Genomic DNA, 16,750 nt, shown 5'->3' with positions numbered 1-16,750 from the left:
GCGCTTCCGGAACCCTCCCCGCGCAGGCGCCGGGCTGCCCTTCGCGCTGCCTGAGCTCCGCCACGCTCCCCAGCGCCGTCCGCCTGCACGGGTCGGGGGCAGCGGCGTTCGCGGTAGCCGCAGGTCGGGTAGAACCGATCCGGGAGGTACCGGTGAGCTGCGGGTTCGCTGAGCAACGGGGGCGGGGTTCGTCAGGCGAAGGCGGGGGCGGCGCAGCGCGGGCCCTCAGCGCGGGGTCCTTCGCGACGGGGACGGAGGGACCGGGACGGCGGCCGCGATGAACCTGGAGCTGCTCGGTGGGTGCGGGAGCGGCGGGACCGGGGGTCAGGGGGGTGAGGAGGGGAGCGGGGGTGTCCAGGGGGGGAAGGAGGCGGTGAGGTGCGGGGGGAGCGCCTGACTCAAGCGCTGTCTGTGCGTCTCGTTGCAGAGTCCTTCGGCCAGAACTACCCTGAGGTAAAACAACCGCTCCCGGCCCCGGCTGCTGCCAGCGGCCTCCTGACCGCCTGGCCTGGCCTCGCCCTCTCCTCTCCCTGTTCTTCTACTTCTCCCTCTTCTCTCCTCCCTTCTCCTTCTCTCTTCTCCTCCTCCCTCTCCCTTCCCCTTCTCCTTCTTCTTTTCCTTATTTTCCTTTTCCTCTTTTTCTCCCCTCTCCCTTCTCCCCTCTCTCCTTCTCCCCTCTCTCCTTCTCCCCTCTCCCCTTCTCCCTTCTCCCCTTCTCCCCTTCTCCCTCTCCCTTTCCCCTTCTCCCTTCTCCCCTCTCCCTTCTCCCCTCTCCCTTCTCCCCCCTCTCCCTTCTCCCTCTCCCCCTCTCCCCCTCTCCCCTTCTCCCCTTCTCCCCTTCCCTTCTCCCCTTCTCCCTTCTTCCCCTTCTCCCTTCTCCCTTCTCCTTCTCCCTTCCCCTCTCCCTTCTCCCCTCTCCCCTCTCCCCTCTCCCCTCTCCCCCTCTCCCCTTCTCCCCTTTCTCCCCTTCTCCCCTTCTCCCCTTCTCCCTTCTCCCCTTCCCTCTCCCTTCTTCCCCTCTCCCTTCTCCCTTCTCCCCTTCTCCCCTTCTCCCCCTCTCCCCTCTCCCCCTCTCCCTTCTCCCCTTCTCCCCTTCTCCCCTTCTCCCCTTCTCCCCCTCCCTCCCCCTCTCCCCCTCTCCCCCTCTCCTCCTCTCCCCTTCTCCCTTCTCCCCTCTCCCTTCTCCCTTCTCCCCTCTCCCTTCTCCCCTCTCCCCTCTCCCCTCTTCCTTCTCCCTCTCCCTTCTCCCCTCTCCCTTCTCCCTCTCCCTTCTCCCCTCTCCCTTCTCCCCTCTCCCTTCTCCCTCTCCCTTCTCCCTCTCCTCCCCTCTCCTCTCCCCACAGGAGGCTGATGGCACCCTGGACTGCATCAGCATGGCCCTGACCTGCACCTTCAATCGCTGGGGCACCCTGCTTGCTGTGGGCTGTAACGATGGCAGGATTGTTATCTGGGACTTCCTGACCAGGGGCATTGCCAAGATCATCAGTGCTCACATCCACCCTGTCTGCTCCTTATGGTAGGAAAAGCCTTGGGTTGTGGTTTTTTTTTTTTGGTTTTTCCTTAGAAAAGTTGACCCCTGGCAGAGCTCAGTGCTAGGTGTGAAACTCTGCTTTGGTTTTTCAGAGAATCAGGAGGATTTTCAGGGTTGGAAGGGACCTTTAGGATCAGCTGCTTCAGTTTTGGGAGGGGTTATGCCTGCCAGGCAGCACCTGGGGAGCTCTTCACACCCAGCCATGGTGACTGCTGAAGTGTCACCCCCTTTTTTGGGAAATCCAGCTGCATCTTAACAGAGTTTCCTTTAGGATAACTTGGAGATGTGTTCTGCCAGTCAACTTCCTGGCTGTTATTTTTGTCACAAAGAGGTAAAGAAAGTTAGGGAGAGGCTTCTGATGAGGGCATGTAGTGATGGGACAAGGGATAGGGGTTTAAAGCTGAAAGAAGGGATATTTAGGTGAGATATTGGGAAGAAATTCCTTGGGGTGAGGGTGCTGAGCCTCTGGGTGCCCCCAGGAGCTGTGGCTGCCCCATCCCTGGCAGTGCTGAAGTTTGGATGGAGCTCGGAGCACCCTGGGCTGGTGGGAGGTGTCCCTGGATGACTTTTTAAGGTCCCATCACCCAATTCTGAGAATTTTCAAGGTGGGCTGTATGTTTTGCATGCTTTAAGGAGTAACTTTTGTGTAAACTGCCTCTGCTCACTGCAGCTGGAGTCGGGATGGGCACAAACTGGCCAGTGCCTCCACGGATAACATCGTGTCCCAGTGGGATGTGCTGTCTGGAGACTGTGACCAACGCTTCCGTTTCCCCTCACCCATCCTGAAAGTCCAGTACCACCCCCGAGACCAGTAAGTGCTGTGAAAAAGCCCTGAATGCTCTCATTTTGGTAGAGTTAAGGAAGTTTTGTTTTTTTCTTTTTCCCTTGCAGCTTGCCAAGTGTTTGGCTTCCAAGTCAATGCCACCGGCGTGTCTTCGGTTTTTGGGCGGTTAGAACCCGAAGTGGATTGGTTGTGGTTCTTTTTGTTGTGAAAACACAAGGAAGGGAGGAGGGTAAACAGCAGAGATGTTTTTGGAAATGTGTAGAAACATCTTGTTGGGTTGCCAAGTTACTACATAAACTTGAAGAAGTTTCCAGAGAAAGAAGGGGAGGAAATAAAACTAGATAGCAGCTTAATGTCACGTTGAGATTCAAGTAACCCAGTAAGATAATAAAATAACAGATGTGTTCTGTATCACTGTAGCTTGAGGTTCTCTAAATGTTTGAACTGTTTTTTTGAGAAAGAAAACCCAACCCAACATTATTTGTTCTGTTTTGCAGAAACAGAGTTTTGGTTTGCCCCATGAAGTCGGCGCCGGTGATGCTGACGCTGTCGGACTCCAAACACGTGGTGCTGCCCGTGGATGATGATTCTGACCTCAATGTGGTGGCATCTTTTGACAGGCGAGGGGACTATATTTATACAGGCAATGCCAAGGGGAAGGTGAGATGTGTGCAGGATGCAAGAGCTCAGATTCCTTCCTGTCTTTAACCAAATACTTAACACTTCTGGCTCGCTTTGGTTTAATGTCCAAAAAACCTTCCTGAATGTCTCCTGAATAACTGATCCCTTGCAGACAAGATCTGAGTGAAGCTCTGTGCTTTGTCTTTGAAGATCTCTGTGCTCTCATCTCTCTCTCAGTTAGATCTTTGCCTTGCTGCAGACTTTGACCATATTTGTTGGATCCTTTTCCAGCCTAACTAAACCAAAGCTTATGTCGCAGAACAGACACAGAAACTGTAGTAGAAATCCCAACTCTGCCTGTGTTGGTGTGTATCCCAACTTGCTGAGGCTTCTCTTGTCAGGGTTAGTAGCTGATGTGAAAGGCACCCAAAGGGGAACGTGTTAGTGTGAAGACACTGATTGCCTTCTTGTCTCCCTTAACCTTCAGATCTTGGTCTTAAAAACAGACACTCAGGATCTTGTTGCTTCCTTCAGAGTGACCACTGGAACCAGCAACACCACAGCTATTAAATCCATTGAGTTTGCTCGGAAGGGGAGGTGAGTGACTTCACTTATCTTGAAAGATGAATGGAAAGGTGTGAGGTAATGTTAAGAAATCCTTTCATGGAACAGACTCTGATTCTTTCTCTTAGTCCTTAGTCCTTAGGCCCAGTTCTGGGCCCCTCAGTTTAGGAAGGAGATTGAGGTGCTGGAGCAGGTCCAGAGAAGAGCAAGGAGGCTGTGAAGGGATCCAGCAGAATTCCTGTGAGGAAGGGCTGAGGGAGCTGGGGGTGTTGAGGCTGGAGAAGAGGAGGCTCAGGGGAGACCTCATCACTCTCTGCAACTCCCTGAAAGGAGGTTGGAGCCGGGGGGGGTTGGGCTCTTTTCCCAGGCAACTCTCAGCAAGACAAGAGGGAAAGGTCTCAAGTTGTGCCAGGGGAGGTTTAGGTTGGAGATTGGAAAGAATTTCTTTCTGGAGAGGGTGATCAGGCATTGGAATGGGCTGCCCAGGGAAGCAGTGGATTCTCCGTGTCTGGAGATCTTTCCAAAGAGCCTGGATGTGGCACTGAGTGCCATGGGCTGGGAACCACGGGGGGAGTGGATCAAGGGTTGGACTTGATGAGCTCTGAGCTCCCTTCCAACCCAGCCAATTCTAGGATTCTATGATTCCTTTAACACAATGCACCCTCTGTGCCCTCCTTCCTGCAGCTGCTTTTTAATAAACACAGCTGACAGGATCATCAGGGTGTATGATGGCCGTGAAATCCTCACCTGTGGGAGAGATGGGGAACCTGAGCCTATGCAGAAGCTGCAGGACTTGGTGAACAGGTAAGAGGCAGCAGGATGACTGCTCAGCCTGACTTGAAACACAGTGAACTTTGTGTGTTTGGCATGAATTGGGATTCTCTGGACTGAAGGGTCACTCAGGGTCTTATTCAGGGTACTGGGCAGAAACCTGCCTGTCACAAGTTGAAATTTGTTATTTGTGGATGGGAAGTGTGTGAGATCTCAGTCTGAAGAACACGTGCTGGTGTTTAACTCCTGGCACTGCCTTTGCATGCAGGACACCATGGAAAAAGTGCTGTTTCTCTGGTGATGGTGAATACATAGTGGCAGGTTCAGCACGACAGCATGCCCTGTACATCTGGGAGAAGAGCATTGGAAACCTGGTGAAAATCCTCCACGGGACCAGAGGAGAGCTGCTCTTGGATGTAGCAGTAAGAAACCTGTCTGCTAGTGCTATAATTCCTGTTTTTTTGGAAAACTAACCTTTTTTCATTCCATTTACCAATTCAGCTCCTCCTCTTTTCTCTTTCATGTAATTCTAGTGGCATCCTGTCCGACCCATCATAGCTTCCATTTCAAGTGGAGTTGTGTCAATTTGGGCTCAGAATCAAGTGGTAAGTGGTTCAGGAGATTGTTTTCTTGACCCTGGTGCTCCCCAAAGGATTGCATGTTGAAATCCTTTATTAAATCCCCACTTGCCAAACTCTTCAGGCTCACCTGCCTCACTCAATATACATTTACCATCTTGTGGAATGTGAGGAGGGTCCTTGCACTTTGGGTGCTGAGCTAGTTAAGCTTTGCATTTCATCTTAAATATCATAACAGGGACATTTTGTGGTGTTTTGAAAGTGTCATTTAAGTGCAGGGAATCAGGGTGAGCCAAAACTAAGTGGCTAAACATGAAGATACAGCCTTGGTTTTAGGATCTCAATAGTCAAGGAATATTATATTTTCAGTAGGAACTAATTTGTGCAGTTTATGATTTGACTGTAGACCCCAAGGAGGTTTGATATCTGTGATCTTGCCTGTGGCTTGGGGGATTTTAATGCAGAACTGAAGTTGCAAGAGTCCTCATTCTGTTCCTTTGCGTGAGGTAACAATAATTTTTGAATTTGGGGTTTAGGAAAACTGGAGTGCCTTTGCTCCTGACTTCAAAGAACTGGATGAAAATGTAGAATATGAAGAGAGAGAGTCAGAGTTTGACATTGAAGATGAAGACAAGAGTGAACCAGAACAGACAGGTACTGCTGTTTGCTGGGGAGCAAATCGTTTCAGGTGGAAATTCCAACAATCTGCCTCTTGGTGGTGCTAAAAACCTGTGCTGTGAGAGGCTGCCCCAAGCTATGCAGAGAGGAGAGGGTTGTTCCAGCACAGCAGCTCACCTCATTACCAGGCTTTGCAGCACTTCTTCTCTTTAGATTAATTGTTGTTTAGTAGCTTTGAATATTCAAGTGTAACGTTGGCTTCTGGGAATTAAGCAGTAAAATAAATTTCCTCTTGATTTGGAAGTAATGAAGTGAAAACAACAAAACATCCAGGAGATTGAAAGTCTTTTATTTAGCTTTATTGCTGTTTTATAACAATAGGTCTGTAGTAGAACAGGGGAAAATAAAGTAACAAATAAAGAACTAATGAAAACAACAAAACATCCAGGAGATTTTAAATCTTTTATCTAGCTTTATTACTGGTGTTTTATAACAATAGGTCTATAGTAGAACAGAGGAAAATAAAAACCTGTTGGATTTGGGAATAAATACTTTAGCTTTGTTTTAATTACTGCTTCTGCATGATCAGACAATTAAGCAGAGCCAGTCCCATTCTTTGTTTTGGTCTTTTCCTTTCTGTCTTGAGTTCATTTTGTTTTTTTCCCTGGTTCTCAGGTGCTGATGCTGCAGAAGATGAAGAAGTGGATGTCACTAGTGTGGATCCCATTGCTGCCTTCTGCAGCAGGTAAAAGAATACTTGAACTTCAGTATGAAAAGGAAATGTATAACTAAGATTCCCTCCTTAACATGTGATAATAACCTCTAGTTTTAATTAAAACCTCTAGTTTTAAGTGAAAGCAAATTTTTTTTTTCTTCACAGCGACGAAGAACTGGAAGACTCCAAAGCTCTGCTTTACTTACCCATTGCTCCTGAAGTGGAAGACCCAGAAGAAAACCCTTATGGCCCTCCTCCAGATGCTGTTCAGAGCTCTTTAACTGATGAGGGGATGGGTTCTGAGAAGAAGAGACAATCCTCCTCTGATGGACCTCAGGCACCAAAGAAGAAGCCCAAAACCACCAACATTGAGCTCCAAGGAGTACCCAATGATGGTGAGTAGGGGTGGCCATTGTTTTAGTGCCCACTCTGCAGCTGGGATGGTCCAGAAGTTCAGAGGGTCACTCCTTAATTTTCTCCTTCTCCTTGTCACTTCTTCCAGCAGTTATTAATGGCCACCAACTCTTTAATTAATTATCCCTGGCCTTCTGCAGCCTGGGAATGCCAAAAGGCCTCCTGAAATGGTCGTTTTGCACGATCCGAAGGAATAACTCACTTGGGTTCCACTTTGTCTCTCCACAGAAGTCCATCCACTGCTGGGGGTGAAGGGAGATGGTAAATCCAAGAAGAAGCAAGCAGGCAGGCCTAAAGGATCAAAAGGTAAAGACAAAGATTCTCCATTTAAACCGAAACTCTACAAAGGGGACAGAGGTGCTTTACCTCTGGAAGGAGCAGCGAAGGGTAAAGTGCAGGCGGAGCTGGGACAGCCCTTGACAGGTAAGGAAGTTGTTGGCTTGCTTGGTGGCCTTGCTTTGTACAGCCTCTGGCTATAGCTGTGGCATTTTACCTGCCCAAGTAGCACTTTGCTCACTAAATATTTAATTGCTGTCAAGGAGAAGCAAAATTTCACATTTTTTAAAGGTAGAAATGCTTTCAGTGTTTGTAACCTCACCTGTGCTACTGCATACCAAGAGGTGCAGAGTTTTGATGGTGATTGAGAACTACTTCAGAAGCAAAAAAAAAAAGTAATCTTGTGCTGACTTCAGTCTTTTCAATAACTTCTATCAGATCTTACATAAATAGTGATAATGTTTGGTTTGGCCTGGCTGATTTTGAAGGGGGGGAAAATGTAAATGGTGAAGGATTCTGGTGCTGAAAGTGATCATTTTGTGCCATCAATACTTAGCAGAGTGATGAAGAACAGAGGAGTTCTGTGAGCAGAACTAGGAAATGGAGCATCAATAATGATCCATTTGATAAATGAACCCTGAGGTAAAATTCAGGAGCTGAATTTTCTATTCCAAGCTATGCAGCAGCTTCAGTCGTGTTCCAGAATGTCCAATTGCTGTCAAAGAGGACAGGTTGGGTGGAATTCTATTTTTTTTTTTGGTCCTGTTTTGTTGGTTGTGGCATTAAAACAGGACTGTTACACAGTCACCCTGTCTGGGGCCAGACTGAGTGTTTCCCACCTGCCTCATGTGCTACTTCAGCTTCTTACTTGGGAAAAGTGCTTTTAAACACAGTAAAGAAAAGCACACGTTTGCTTTAAGTGCTGTGAACTCCATTTTCCTAGGTTGCAATGAAAGGTTGATACATAAACAAAGCCACAGTGTAATTAAGACACCAAATTTTGCATTTCCTTGAGCTCAGCTGCTGCTGTGGGTATCAGACTGTACAGAAATGATTTATTTTATTTCTCTCCCCTTTCTTTTCCCTCACTGCTGCTCCTGTGCTAGCTTGCTCCTTCTCCTGCTCAGCTCCTGGTGTGCTGCTTGTACTGAGCATTGCTATTTGCAGAAAAAAGGGAATGGGGGAAAGGAAACTTGTTCCATACATGGGATGTTTTCTGGGCTTGCATCTAATCCTCTCACACTGCACCCTGTGAGCTCCAGGAATTAAACAGAAATATCCTGAGCCCTTGTTTGTAGCCTGGGAGCCACTGATCAGCTTCCAGTGTCAGATTTGCTGGACAAGGTGATTCTCTTTTGACTTTTCAAGTCATCAGGGAGCATCCAGGATGTTTTAAACTCTGATAGTAAGGAATTGTCTGGATTGTGTGGATCCTCAGGTGTCTTTGCTGGCATCTGGGACACATCCTGACTTCTCAGCTGTGCTGTGCTGGATGGACCCAATGAGTACAACTCTGAGTTTCACCAGCAGGCCTGTTGATTACTGTCTTTTCTCACACTCCTGATTAACATGACCACATGCAAAAGGATGCAAATGAGAGAGGGTTGTTCACTGGAAACTTAATGTGGCATCCAAGATGGATTTCAGTCATTTGCTTCAAAAAAACCCAATTCTGGGGGTTTTGGCTTTTCCATCTTTAAGCAGCTGTATAAACAATTTGTTTTTAGAGAAGAGCTTTTCATAGCAAGTGTTTTTGTGCAGCTTTTTCAAGGTATGTTTGTCCCTTTGTTACCAACTTGTTTTACTGATTTGCTTGATCTACATTTGGAGACAGATCTCAGCATCATTCTTGCAGCTCATGATCACTGTTGCACTGGTGTGTTCTGAGAGCTGGAAAAATGACACATTTAAATGAAGCAGCATTCTAGACAGACTCTTTCTTGTGTGTTTTTTGGGTCTTTTGTTTTGGTTGGTTGGTTTTTTAAACACTCCTGCAAAACCACATTTGGGAGGATTTTTGTGTGGTTTTACTTGTAATGCTCCCACACAGCTGTTAATATGAAATATAAATATATTAATTAATATGAAATAATAGGAAATTAATATGAAATATAAAATACACCTGCAGGTGATCTCAAATACAAATACAGAAATATTGGACACCTTGATTTGTCATGTCCTGTTGATTACAGCACATTCAAGATTTATTAATCCAGAAAATCTTGGTCTCTTTCATTTATTTCTGGGAATGCTGCCCTGTTTGGTGGTCTCTGGTTTCTGGTGACATCTGTTGGAGTCTGGTTACTTATTTTTCACCTGTCTTTGCTCTCTTTAGCAGGTGGTGCAATCTCAGAACTGTTATGAAGACACTCTTTATCTTCCTGTATTCTTTCCCATATTGGCACCATCATGTGGAAAGTGGATGAAATGCTCAGTCAGAGTGGACTGACTAACACAGCAGCCTTATTGGCCATGGATTCAGGGAGTGACTTTTGTCAGACATGAATATGGCAGAGGAAACAGCTTTTCTTCCTCCTTAGCTGCCTCTTCAGGAAGAGTGGAAGGTGCTGGCTCTCAGGTGATGCCATTTGCAAAGAGACTGCCTGTGTGTTGACAGAGAGAACTGGTTGAAAGTGAGCTGGTACCCACCCCTCAGCCCCTCCAGAGCTGATCAGCCATTGTCTTTTAAATACTAATTATTATTTTTTTTGTGTGTTCCTGGATTGAAGAATACCCAAAGTGTGTATTTTTATTCTGATGACTGTTTGTCCTGCAAACTTCCCTTTCTTTACTCTTTTAATTTCAGTGAGTTGTGAGTCCTGTGCCAGCTGCATTACCCCATCAGCTTTCCTGTTAGCTCAGTCTGGTGTCTGCTGTGCTGCCAAGCTTAGGGAAACACTGCTGCTGATTATGTGCCAGGTCTGATTTCCTCTCAAGTGGAGAGAGATCTAAGATGAAGAATCAAGATGCCCTCTGAAGTCTGCAAAGAATGAATCTTCATATTGTTAATATTTTAGACATGAAGGATGACTCTGCTTCTGGGAAAAGGAATGAGTGAAAGTAGCTCTAGATAAAATACTCAAGTTTATATGCTTCCACCTAGCTTGTGATATGAAAAGCTGTGTTGGCAGTTTCTTGCTGTTCTTGCAAGTGATTTTATTCTGCTGCTTTCCTGTGTGCTGCCCTACCAGAAACATTTTGCTTTCTCCTCAGCTGGTGGGTGCTGGCAGAGAAAAAAAAAAAACAACAATATTTCTCTGAACTGAAACAGTAGTTTTTCAGGGGTTTCCCCCCAATTCTGGATCAAGAATGTAAGAAAGATGAATGCTAATGGCTCGTTCCCAGCCATGCAATTAACCTTTTGTTCTTTAACAAAGATTTTGTCATGTTTTCCTGGTGGGAATGTGAGGAGACACTTTCCTTACCCAGTGGCAACAGCCTGACACCTCTCTGTACTAAATCTGTTCTAGTCTGTTAAAAGAAGGTTTTATTTCATAATGCCCCTTGGCTTAGAGCCTTTTGTGGTTCCTCTGCAATTACTTTTGAGTTTCCCCCTGGATGAAATGATGGAGATTGTCACTACTTGTTGAAATGTTCAAATTATTGAGCAGACTTTAAAATCCAAGAGAAATCATCAAGAGATTTATGACTTTGCAGTCAGAAGTAAGCAGTAGTTGCACAGGAGGAGAGGAGACACTTGGAAATCAGAAGGTCTTTCAAAAACTGGTGTTTTCATTTCTGACTGTAGCCCAGCAGTCTGCTGCTTTTAATGAAATTCATCCCCATGCCTACAGAATTGGTTTTCTTTGTTCTTTCAGCTTGTAGTGTGACTTTTTTTCTTTCCTGGAACACTCTTATATCAAATCCACCCCCAGGTGATGTGGCAGAGCCCACAAGCTTTAAAAGCTGCCCAGGCAATGGTTCTGCAGATTGTTTCAAAGCCTATGATTTGCCACTTCCTTTCTGTTAAAACTTCTTTGTACAGTGTATATGTCCTTGATTTATTTTCTTCCATCTCTTTTTTTTTATTTTTCTCTAGGTTTGTACAATATTTGTCAGATACTGGCTGGTAGTACCTAGCAGTGGTGGTAGTTTTTGTCTCTGTAAATAAAGAGGTATGTTTTATTTCCTAAAGGCAGTGGGTGAAGTCTTGGCTTTTCCATGCAGCTGTGATTGTTTCTATGGTGACAGTGTTTAGGAATGCAGAACAGCTCTGCAAGCACAGGTGTAGTGTGGTTGGTTGGTTGGTTGGTTGGTTGGTTGGTTGTTTTTTTTCAGTGTGGCTTTTGGTGTCTGGTCCCTTTTCAACAGGAAGGAGTAATAAAAAGAATACAATTTAATAAAAGCTAATAAATACTAAAAGCTCTGTGCACCCCAGTGCATCCTCAGCCCTCTGAGCCAGATGTAGGAGAGGGGAGCTGAGCACAAAAGTTTAGGGTGCACCTCCAGGGAGACTGAAGTGGAAAATATGGGCACCAGATCTTCAGAAGTCTTATTTTTTAATGGATGTGGGAGTGTCAGGAAGAGAAAGATGGATATTCATTAGCAGAGGTGTTGAATGCAGCAATCCAAGGCCTTTCTGCAATCCATAACTCAGCTCCTGATAGGGAAACCCTCACCCCAGAGCAGTCTTGGCCACGGTTCAACCACTCCCTGAAAAACCATTTCCATGTCACACAGACCATTTTTAGGAGTGCATTATCCTTTTGGGATGCTTGCACACAAAATGAGCTTCACTGGGAGTCTGGATCGACAAGAAGCTGAACATGAGCCAGCAGTGTGCCCAGGTGGCCAAGAAAGCCAATGGCATCCTGGCCTGTATCCGGAACAGCATTGCCAGCAGGTCCAGGGAAGGGATTCTGCCCCTGTACTCAGCCCTCGTGAGGCCACACCTTGAGTACTGTGTCCAGTTCTGGGCCCCCCAGTTCAGGAAGGATATCGAGGTCCTGGAGCAGGTCCAAAGGAGGGCAACCAGGCTGGTGAAGGGACTCGAGCATAGACCCTACGAGGAGAGGCTGAGAGAACTGGGGTTGTTCAGCCTAAAGAAGAGGCGGCTCAGGGGAGACCTCATCGCTCTCTACAACTACCTGAAAGGAGGGTGTAGCCAGGTGGGGGTTGGGCTCTTTTACCAAACGACTTTCAACAAGACAAGAGGGCATGGACTTAAGTTGTGCCAGGGGAAGTTTAGGTTAGATATTAGAAAGAATTTCTTTACGGAAAGAGTGATCCGTCACTGGAATGGGCTGCCCACTGAAGTGGTGGATTCTCCGTCCCTGGAGATATTTAAAAAAAGACTGGATGTGGTACTGAGTGCCATGGTCTAGCAACCGCAACGGTGGTTCAAGGGTTGGACTCGATGATCTCTGAGGTCCCTTCCAACCCAGCCAATTCTATGATTCTATGATTCTATGAAACTCTGCTTTTGTGCTGAGTCCTCATCTCACCTCAGTCCTTGCTTTGGTTTCAGCTTGAGGAGAGTTCTTTGTTCTCCCTTGGAATGTCTGGAGGAGTCTGGAATGTCTGGTTCTGACCCAGCTGTGACATCCCCAGGTTTACAGAGGTGTGAGTGACTTCACTGATGGGTGCAGCATGGGTGACAGAATCCTCCTGGGATTCCCTTTGACATCAGTGCTGCCAGGCTGGAGGTTGAAATGCTCTTTTATTCATCTTGGTCGTTGGGGGAGCACTTTAGATTTTGGGATGGATGTAAGACAGAAGCAGGTGCTGTGTGAGGCCTGGGGATTCCCTTATGCTCAGTGCATTATTTTGAAGAGTTCAGTAGGGATTGCTTGTATTGTTTTAGAGTTAGGTGGGAAAATGAAATGGAAACAGCACTTCTTCAGTGTGGGGATGACTCTATAAACTGGCATGTAAAATCTGAGGGAGAAGGGAAGATTTCCTCTTCTCTAAATTGCCCTCTTACTGGGACTGGAGTTCAGGATTCCCATTCTGACTGCCACAGTGATGTGTTGCATCTCTTTTAGCAGCGTTGTACTTCAAGCCTCTCTTGGAAGATTTTTCTCTAGCAGAAGGATTTAGGTCTTGAAGACGATGCCTGTGGGATTTCAGAACTAAGTAGTCTGAAGATTTTCCAAAGAATGGATTTGTTTGGCTTTAGGAAGCTGCACGTCTGATATGAAGACCGTGGGGAGCAGCCACATCCTTGGGGTGTTGTGCTGCACTTTCTATCTGCCTTTCGTAGCTTCCTTTGCTAAAATCACCATCCCGGCAGAACTCAGCACAGCTGTAGCAGAAATTGCTGTCAATGCCACATCCTGCAGCGTCACCTGTGGCCCGGGCTTCAAACTGGAGGAGATCTGTGAGATGACTGCTGCTGGGGAGAAGAGGAATTGCAGCCTCCGCAGGTCGGGCTGCCTGACCAGCTGGGCTTGTGGCTTGCTCCACTTCACCGTCCCGGTGGGCAAACCCTTCCAGATGAACTGTTTGAACTCAGCTGAGATCGGGTTTGGTACTCATGTCTATTTCTACACGTGGAAGTTTGCCCAAAGCCTCATCACCACCAACGATGTCCTCTTCAAACCCTTCCGAAACCCTGGCTCTGCCATCAGCTTTTCCCCCACCAGGGAGTCTGATGCTGGGACCTACAGGTGTGACATGCAGATGGTGAAGACCTTCAGAGTCATCAAAAGGATCTATTTTGGGGTCAGAGTGATCCCCAGTGAACTGGTGGATCTGAACTTCCAGAAATCCTTGACTTGGGAGCAGAAGTTAACAGCAAGCAAAGAGGAAGGGAAGGCAGCAAATGGCACCCAGGAAGAAAGGGAAGAGCTGCAGCCCTGCTGGCAGGGGAGGTTGTTTTATGAGTTTATGGTAGGGATTGGGAGTGGGGTGACAGGGGGGGTCCTGGTGGGCATGGTTCTCTGCTTTGTCCAGAGGACTATGCAGAGAGTTGCAAATAAATTACCTGAGCCTTAAGGCAGTTTCTTGTCTCTCTGAGTATTGATGCAGGATTGGTAAATACAACAAATAATTGTTGGTAAATGCAGCAATGTTGGTAAAGTTTTTTTCTTGCTGACACAGTTTATTAGCAAATATTTGGTAAGTTAGGATGGGACTGGAGCACTGGAGCTTGAGTCTTAATGGAGCAGAGCAGAAAGTAGCTAAGGATTAGGTGAGGTTTTGCCTCCACCTCATGTGAAAGGAAGGTCTGGAATGGTCCAGAGAGGAGCTGGAGGACTCCGAGCCCCAGAAACTGCCCTCTGCTTGCTGCTAACTCCCTTGTCCTGCTCCTCTAGCTGGCCTTTATTTTACCTCTACCTGTTTGAGGGTTTTTTAATTTAATTAATAACTTGTGATCTTGGTTCCTGCCTTTTTCCCTCAAATTTCCTCTGCTTTGCCTGGAGCTCTGTGGTCATGTGAGGTTCACACTCTTTGGTAGATGCTGTTTCTCCAGCAAGGCTGCAAAGAAGTCAGGATGGTTCTGAGCTTACAAACCAGATTTCCTGCTGCCCTTCCCATCAGATCCAAGTGGGAATGAGGGGTGGGCACTGCTGCCTGCTCCTTCCAGGGAGATTCCTCTCCCTCTGTTTGCTTTGTGATGGAAAAGTGGGAAGCAGGGAGCACAGGAGCAGATCCAAAGCTGCAGTTTGAGCACAGCTGCTGAGGAGCACAAGTGAGTGATTTTAATCATGACTCAGAGCTGAGCTCCCTGCTAACATCTCAAACCTTTAAAGGGGGAGGAAAGAAAGAGTTCAGTGGGTTTTATGGATCTCTCATTTTTCCTGATGATTAATAAGTATAAAACATGGAGCAACTCAGTAGGGAGTGTTGTTTCCCTGCTGGTAGCAGAATCCACAGTGGGACCTATTAAGTGCCTTCTCTTTCTATTTTCTGTCTCTTATTTTACAGTAAACAACTATATTTACTAAGTCTGTTTCCCTCCTTTTCTTTTTTTCCTTCCTGTGTGTTTCCCACACCCAGGGCTGGGGAAAATAATGATACAACTCCAATATGAAAGATTGAAGCATACTATTTTTTTTTTTCTTTTTACCAGCACAACAACAACAACACAGCTTTACTATAGAAGGAGATGGATATAGAAGTAAATACTTTATTTTTCAGAGAATCCTGTATTAAAAAGAAAAAAAAGAGACTGAGACAGTGAGCCAAATCTTTATGTGCAGTCAAGTTGGCAATAAGTCAGGACAGTGAAGTGTGGACCCTGGGGCTGTCTGGCTGAATTTGAGTGGAAAACCAAGCCTGGCATCAGGCTTGAACTCCCAGTTTGTTGTTTGACTGATTTCCTTATTTCTGTTGGGAGACAGCATGGCACAGGAACCAGCAGAAGATGGGAATTCCTTTGGGAAGATGCTCTGTCCCTTCCTGGTGCCTGCAGTGACCTCTGCGGCCATTCCTGCCCACACCACAGGGCCTGAGCTCTGCATCCAACCAGCCCCAGATTTCTGTCCTGCAAAACTCTGCTCATCCCCAGGAACTTCTCTTCCCACAGCCTCTGAGTGCTGGGTTTGGGAGCTCCTGCTCAAAAATCAACAAAGAGAAACTGTCCCATCTGCAGGAGCCTCTCTGCACTTTGAAATGCAAATGTAGGGGCAGCTGGGATTTAGAAATGCAGAAAGATGACATGAAAGGTCCAGGATAATCTTTTTTTCTCCCTGTGTAGCTGAGGAGGTCGGGGTGGAAACCAAAAGGGTCATTCATCTTTTTATTGTGCTCTCTCCTTGATTTTTTTTTTTTTTTTCCTGAGAGGAGCCAGATGCCTGGAGCAGGACAGATTAATATATTTTAAAATGCTTATTTTAAGGAGGGCTGTGATGGACAGCAGGACTCCAGCTAGCAGCAAAGCTGGGACTGGGCTTATTATTGGCTTTAGTTGCTGTTTGAAATGCCCTTTTTCCTTGTGTGCTTTTTAAGTTTTACAGCCATCTGAAGTGTGTTGGGTGATCTAAACATCAGCAGGGCTGCTGGAGGATGGAGGGGAAGGAAGGTGAGAGCAGCCTGGGCTGCTATGGGGGAAAGAGAGGCTGCAAAAAGGGAACAGGGAAAGTAGAGGAAGGTCAGGGAAGGCTCAGTAAGGACCCTTTGGACCAGCAGCCCCTTCCCATCCTGACATTTCTTCCTGTCTCTTGTAATCTGCATCTTTTCTGAGGCATTGAGCCTCTTCTTCCCCATGTAAATGGCTGAATTGCAGAAAAAAAAATAATCTCTTTCTGTTCTGAGTTGATAACATGATTCCTAAGCTCTTTTTTGCCCACCCCTGGGCAGTTTGTCTGCATCACCTGGAGGGGCAGAGACCCCATGCAGACCCTGCCTCCTACCCCTTCCCTTTTTGGTTTTTTTTGGGGGTTTTTTTGTGTTTTTTTGGTTTCTTTTTATTTTTGTGGTGCTGTCTGCTGCTGGTCCTGAGTATTAGGAAGCAATTAGTGCTGTAGATACTAAAGCCAGACAGATTGTGAGAGGGAGGAAGTCAATTTGCTAATGGAATTAGCACTTGGAAAGGAGGAGGTAATACCAGAATGGTGAGGCAGAGGCAGCTGCTGGAATTGCTGTTAGCTCCTGAAGCTTTATCCCAATAACAAGATTGCCTGAACTGCTGGAACTTGGATGGCAGCAGAGAGGAAAACAAACCCCATATGCTTCATTTTTAGAGAGCTGCTGCCTCTTCCACCCTCTGCACCTTAATCCGTGTTCATCCTTTTCCTTTTTCCTCTCCTCTTCTTCCCCCTTTCCCATTTCTCTGCTTTTTCTCTCCCTTTGGCTCATTTATCCAGCACCTCATTTACTGCAGGCAGTCCCTAAGCCTCACCCAAGGGAAGGGAAATAACCACAACTACAGTAATTTTCTTTAATGACCTCTGGTTTAGGAAACTCTTGTTTCCTAGGCAGGTATTTCAAAGCAT

At 46.6% G+C, this 16,750-nt stretch overlaps 2 protein-coding genes across 6 annotated transcripts; both read left to right on the top strand.

The window, feature by feature from the left end:
* The first annotated feature begins 69 nt into the window (after window positions 1-69).
* On the top strand, window positions 70-11,006 carry RBBP5 (RB binding protein 5, histone lysine methyltransferase complex subunit). 5 transcript variants are annotated; one of them, XM_030465497.1, is made up of 14 exons: window positions 70-152; window positions 428-453; window positions 1,344-1,516; window positions 2,202-2,342; window positions 2,813-2,975; window positions 3,424-3,533; window positions 4,185-4,304; window positions 4,540-4,693; window positions 4,805-4,876; window positions 5,386-5,503; window positions 6,143-6,212; window positions 6,348-6,577; window positions 6,825-7,019; window positions 9,208-11,006. In XM_030465497.1, the coding sequence occupies exons 3-14, from the start codon at window positions 1,374-1,376 to the stop codon at window positions 9,234-9,236; spliced, it is 1,545 nt and encodes a 514-aa protein (XP_030321357.1). In that variant the 5' UTR covers window positions 70-152; window positions 428-453; window positions 1,344-1,373; the 3' UTR covers window positions 9,237-11,006. The 5 variants fall into 5 exon arrangements, with proteins under 5 accessions (XP_030321357.1, XP_030321359.1, XP_030321358.1 ...); XM_030465499.1 differs by lacking the exon at window positions 70-152 and adding an exon at window positions 225-296 and having other exon boundaries at window positions 6,825-6,902; window positions 9,211-11,006; XM_030465498.1 differs by lacking the exon at window positions 70-152 and adding an exon at window positions 225-296 and having other exon boundaries at window positions 6,825-6,902.
* A 1,436-nt stretch (window positions 11,007-12,442) lies between these two features.
* On the top strand, window positions 12,443-13,808 carry TMEM81 (transmembrane protein 81). Its single transcript, XM_008499577.2, has one exon. It carries the CDS (start codon window positions 13,008-13,010, stop codon window positions 13,806-13,808), a length of 801 nt encoding a protein of 266 aa, XP_008497799.1. The 5' UTR covers window positions 12,443-13,007.
* The last annotated feature ends 2,942 nt before the right edge of the window (window positions 13,809-16,750 follow it).

This window comes from Calypte anna, chromosome 26 (genome assembly GCF_003957555.1).
Source record: "Calypte anna isolate BGI_N300 chromosome 26, bCalAnn1_v1.p, whole genome shotgun sequence".
Lineage (NCBI taxonomy): Eukaryota > Metazoa > Chordata > Aves > Apodiformes > Trochilidae > Calypte > Calypte anna.
The sequence above is the reverse complement of the archived record's forward strand: the minus strand, read 5'-3'. Positions and strand labels throughout refer to the sequence as shown.

Bases quoted from the DNA above. Each gene is read 5' to 3' on its own strand.
- RBBP5 (XM_030465495.1), top strand. The intron at 2,976-3,423 runs GTGAGATGTGTG...CTTAACCTTCAG, and splicing joins CAGGCAATGCCAAGGGGAAG to ATCTTGGTCTTAAAAACAGA. The intron at 4,694-4,804 runs GTAAGAAACCTG...ATGTAATTCTAG, and splicing joins AGCTGCTCTTGGATGTAGCA to TGGCATCCTGTCCGACCCAT.
- TMEM81 (XM_008499577.2), top strand. From the start codon at position 13,008: ATGAAGACCGTGGGGAGCAGCCACATCCTTGGGGTGTTGTGCTGCACT.